Here is a 4,894-nt window from a genome sequence, read left to right as displayed (position 1 = left end):
TCCTGGCAGGGCCTCGCTGGGGCTGGCGGCGGGTGGGGGTGGGGGGGAGGGAGGGGGACGGGGGCAGAAGGAGCAGTCTCTTTTTTTGGCCCCATAAGAGCCAGTCTCAGTGTCGGGGTCAAGCCAGGGAACACAAACTTAGGCCGATATTTTTAGGGATAGAAAGGTGTGACCGGGTAGGATGGGGAGGAGGGGGAAGAGAAGGGAGGGAGGAGGGGAGGCAGACACAGGGGCAGAGGATGGAAGTTGGCTGCTGTTCCTCTGCCCTCTGGCTCCTGACTAATTTAGGCAAAAGGCTACCCTGCCGAAGCTATTTGCAGCCTGCGAAACAGGTGCTCCCCCCACACCCCCAGCTTGGGGTACTTCCTCCCCTGGGGCGGCCTCCAGGCTGCCCAAACCTATAAAGGCTTACGGCTTTGTCAATGAGGCTGGGACTCCCCCAAGCAGCATTCTGCAGGTCAGGACCAGGTCACGACCAGTCCCCAGCATGAAGGTCATCGTGGGCATTGGAGGGTGAGCCCTGGGGGCCTGGCGTGTGACCTGTACTGGGAGGGGAACGGCCCTGAGGCCCTGGGAAGGCGGCCGCCGCTGCCCACAGTCTGAGTGCTTGGGGACAGTGGGCTTGAGGGGTGTGGGGGCTTTGTGATCACAGAGGGCACATGGGCTATACCTCCGTAGATTGTTTTAAAAAGTACCAGGAAGAGATGGGGAGACCTGCTGGAAACCTGGGGACCAGCCCTGTGAGGATGGGGGCAGATGCCTGGACAGGGTAGTCAAAATGTCACTGAACAAGATGAACACCCCGGGTTTGTTTTATTTTATTCTGAGGCAAGACAGTAGATCTAGGGTCTCAGGCTTACAAAGCCAGCCCTCAGCACTGGCTACCACCCAGCCCTCTTTACTTTTTATATTGAGATGGAGTACCACATAGTCACGCAGGCTGGCCTTGAAGACTAGCCCAGAACTGAAGATCCTCCTGTCTTAGCCCTTAGCTGAGGTGACAGGGTGTGCCTCCATGCCTGGTTAAGATAGACCTTCTTGCCGGGCGGTGGTGGCGCACGCCTTTAATCCCAGCACTTGGGAGGCAGAGGCAGGCGGATCTCTGTGAGTTCCAGACCAGCCTGGTCTACAAGAGCTAGTTCCAGGACAGGCTCCAAAACCACAGAGAAACCCTGTCTCAAAAAAACCAAAAAAAAAAAAAAAAAAAAGATAGACCTTCTTGTAAGGGACCCCATGACCCCACCACATGGGGGCCATCAGAACCATGACTGCAAACAACCATGTCTTCAGAATGGTTGAGGGTGACCTGAGTCCCCACCTCAGTCACCCTAAGAGCCGGGATGCCATGACCTACTGCCCTGATGTCCCTAAGGCGGGGCTCTGCCCTGACCACGCCCCCAGTCCCTCACTGGGGATTCTGGGCGGGGTTCCACCCTGACCACGCCCCCAGCCCCTCACTGGGAGATTCTGGGCGGGGCTTCACCCTGACCACGCCCCCAGCCCCTCACTGGGAGGACCACGCCCCCAGCCCCTCACTGGGAGATTCTGGGTGGGGCTCCACCCTGACCGTGCCCTCAACACCTCACTGGGGGATTCTAGGTGGGGCTCCACCCTGACCACAGGAGCTTGATTCCCCCCCTCATATTCTCACACACACAGACACACATGCACACATGCACGCACACCACCCTACTAGGCAGGAGCAGCACAGTGGGAGAGCCTGCTCAGGTCACGGGGCTCTGGCGTCACCCCCTCGACCTCACACATGCACCCTTGCAGCATGACCAACGGCGGGAAGAGCACCTTGACCAACCGCCTCCACAAGGCGCTACCCAACTGCTGCGTGATCCACCAGGATGACTTCTTCAAGGTGGCTGCCCTGCGCAGGGGTGGTGGGCTGGAGGGGACACGGGGCAGGGAAGAGGATCATTCCCCTGTGCCTGGGAACCCTGCTAGGCTAACAGGGGTGGCTTCACTGTGGCATGCTGGGTTTTCTTGTTTGTTTTTAGCTCGTGACCCCTTTATGCGTTTGCTTTCCCTTCTGTGCAATGGGCTCAGAAGGAAGGAGTGACAGGCAATAGGCAGGGAGAGTCTCCAACACAACTTCCACCCGCTCAGGACCCCAAGTTCCCCCAGGCTCATGGCAGGGCAGCCCCAGAGGCCCCCAGAGGGGTGACGAAGGCTGAGTAGGTGCAGGTCTAAGCCCGGACTTGGGGTACTGTCTTTCAGCCCCAGGACCAAATAGCGGTTGGGGAGGACGGCTTCAAACAGTGGGACGGTAAATGCCCTGTTCACCCCCCCTCCGCCCCGTCTGTGCCCCCAGCCCCGTCTGTCCCCCCCGCCCCGTCTGTCCCCCCCGCCCCGTCTGTCCCCTCTGCCCCGTCTGTCCCCCAGCCCCGTCTGTTCCCCCCTCTGCCCCGTCTGTCCCCTCTGCCCCGTCTGTCCCCCCCTCCGCCCCGTCTGTCCCCCCCTCCGCCCCGTCTGTCCCCCCCTCCGCCCCGTCTGTCCCCCCTCCGCCCCGTCTGTCCCCCCCTCCGCCCCGTCTGTCCCCCCCTCCGCCCCGTCTGTCCCCCCAGCCCCGTCTGTCCCCCCAGCCCCGTCTGTCCCCCCAGCCCCGTCTGTCCCCCAGCCCCGTCTGTCCCCCCCTCTGCCCCGTCTGTCCCCCCCTCCAGCCCCGTCTGTCCCCCCTCTGCCCCGTCTGTCCCCCCCTCCGCCCCGTCTGTCCCCCCCTCCGCCCCGTCTGTCCCCCCCTCCGCCCCGTCTGTCCCCCCAGCCCCGTCTGTCCCCCCAGCCCCGTCTGTCCCCCCAGCCCCGTCTGTCCCCCAGCCCCGTCTGTCCCTCCCGCCCCGTCTGTCCCCCCCACCCCCTCTGTCCCTGTTCCGCATCCCCGTCTGAACCCCGCCATCTTCCCACTAGTGCTCGAGTCCCTGGACATGGAGGCCATGCTCAGCACAGTACGCGCCTGGGTGAAGGACCCATGCAAGTTCGCGCGCGCTCACGGCGTCAGCCTCCAGCCCAGCGCCTCGGACACCCACATTCTCCTCCTGGACGGCTTCCTACTGTACAGCTACAAGTAAGCCTGGTGCCGCCAGAGAACCCAGAGAACCTTCGAGGGCTCGGGTCCCCAGGCTGAGCCGCCCTGCTGTGTGACCTTGGGCCCTGAGCACCTCTCCGAGCGGTCAGTTTGGACCGTGGAAGTAGGGCGGGTCTGAACGCTGGGAGACATGCGGGTGCGCAGGGGTGTCAGTTGACGTGTGACCTCCCCGACCAGGCCCCTGGTGGACATGTACAGCCATCGCTACTTCCTGACTGTGCCGTATGAGGAATGCAAACGGAGGAGGAGGTGGGTTGCAGGGACAGGGGGTGTCCGTGGGGCACCGTCCCGGGAGCCCACCCCACCCTTTCCCACGCATCTCAGGCTCAGCTCAGTGGTGGGAAGGTGTGGAAGTCGGGGTCCCCCAGCCACAGCCTTGGCTTAGGGGTGAGATTCCCCCACCCAAGGTCTGTGGAGCACTGCCCTGCCCTCTTTCTCTCGCTCCAGTAACCGTAGTTACATGGTTCCTGATCCCCCGGGCCTCTTTGATGGTCACGTGTGGCCCATGTACCAGAAGTATAAACGGGAGATGGAGCGGGACGGAGTGGAAGTGGGTAAGCCTGGGAGTCGCCCGAATCTCACCCCCAGTCTCCCTTGCCATTCCCTGGGGTCCGAAGAGTGCACGGCCCGCCCCACCTGCGGCCCAGCCCCGACACAGGTCTTTTCCGGTTCCAGTCTACTTAGACGGCACGAAGTCCCGTGAGGAACTCTTCAGGCAGGTTCTGGAGGACGTTCAAAACAGGCTGCTGAACCGGTCCTAGCAACTGCGGACATCATCTGGTGTGAGGCGCAGGCGGGCTGGGCGCCGTGGTGGTCCCCGCGGGGGACCTGTACACAGGAGGGGGTGTCCCCACACACTGAGCCACGGCAGCAACTCACCATTAAACTGAACCGTGTTTTTTAACCTCTGGTGCCTTGTGGTCTCTATGAATGGATGAGCCCACCCCCCCTCCAATGCGCTTCGCCGGCCAGAGGATGACGCCAAGAGCACTGGACACTGTCAGCCTCCACCTCTCTGTGACCTTGCTAACGTGCCTCAGTTTCCCCAAAGGAGACATTTTCTATGAACTTGAGGAGGGAAATTATCGCCACTAATCTAGACAGGCACAGAGAGGTTACCTGTCATACCCATGGTCACACAGCAAGGTTAGGTATGTTCAGCCAAGACTGAAAGTTGAGAGTCTAGAGTTCTTGAGGGAGTCCTGAGACCTTCAGTCTCCCATCCGAGCCTCCCTCCACCCTGTTCTAGCCCCAAAGCACACACCTACTGGTCCGGGACCTAGCATGTCCCCTCTCTCACACAATCAGACACCTCCTGAGCCATGGTGGCAGCCTGAGGGTGACGTTTTATTATTTGTGTTCACTTCATGAAAGGGGAAACTGAGGCTCAGAGCATCTTGCTGATGTTGGGATGTGAATGTGTGGGGAGGGGGCCGCAGAGTCCATTATTTGGCCTGAGTGCGACACCTCATGGTCGTCTGTGGTATTGCAATGACAGCATCCCAATTACATATCGGAAATAATGCGACGGGTGGATGGGTGGGTGGATGGGTGGATGGGTGGATGGGTGGGTGCTTTATTAAACAGCAAGTCTGACTACATGAAGCTCTGTCTGATAATAAAATAATATAAATGCAATAAAATAAAATGTGAATTCAAATTTTTTTTTCCTGTGAATTCCAATTTCTTTTTCCTTTCTTTTTGGGAGGGTTGAAAGGGGGTTTCTCTGTGTAAACCTGGCTGTCCTGGAACTCCCTCTGTAGATGAGGCTAGCCTCTAACAGAGATCCGCCTGCCTCTG

At 60.2% G+C, this 4,894-nt stretch overlaps 1 protein-coding gene across 1 annotated transcript; it reads left to right on the top strand.

Annotated features, from left to right (window-relative positions):
• The first annotated feature begins 419 nt into the window (after window positions 1–419).
• On the top strand, window positions 420–4,622 carry LOC130876076 (nicotinamide riboside kinase 2). The gene is made up of 7 exons (XM_057772505.1): window positions 420–513; window positions 1,780–1,870; window positions 2,230–2,278; window positions 2,917–3,073; window positions 3,272–3,343; window positions 3,542–3,648; window positions 3,770–4,622. Exons 1-7 carry the CDS (start codon window positions 488–490, stop codon window positions 3,853–3,855), a joined length of 588 nt encoding a protein of 195 aa, XP_057628488.1. The 5' UTR covers window positions 420–487; the 3' UTR covers window positions 3,856–4,622.
• Window positions 4,623–4,894: the final 272 nt, after the last annotated feature.

Source organism: Chionomys nivalis, chromosome 6 (genome assembly GCF_950005125.1).
Source record: "Chionomys nivalis chromosome 6, mChiNiv1.1, whole genome shotgun sequence".
NCBI lineage: Eukaryota > Metazoa > Chordata > Mammalia > Rodentia > Cricetidae > Chionomys > Chionomys nivalis.
The sequence above is the reverse complement of the archived record's forward strand: the minus strand, read 5'-3'. Positions and strand labels throughout refer to the sequence as shown.

Bases quoted from the DNA above. Each gene is read 5' to 3' on its own strand.
- LOC130876076 (XM_057772505.1), top strand. From the start codon at position 488: ATGAAGGTCATCGTGGGCATTGGAGG. The intron at 514-1,779 runs GTGAGCCCTGGG...GCACCCTTGCAG, and splicing joins GTCATCGTGGGCATTGGAGG to CATGACCAACGGCGGGAAGA. The intron at 3,649-3,769 runs GTAAGCCTGGGA...TTCCGGTTCCAG, and splicing joins GCGGGACGGAGTGGAAGTGG to TCTACTTAGACGGCACGAAG.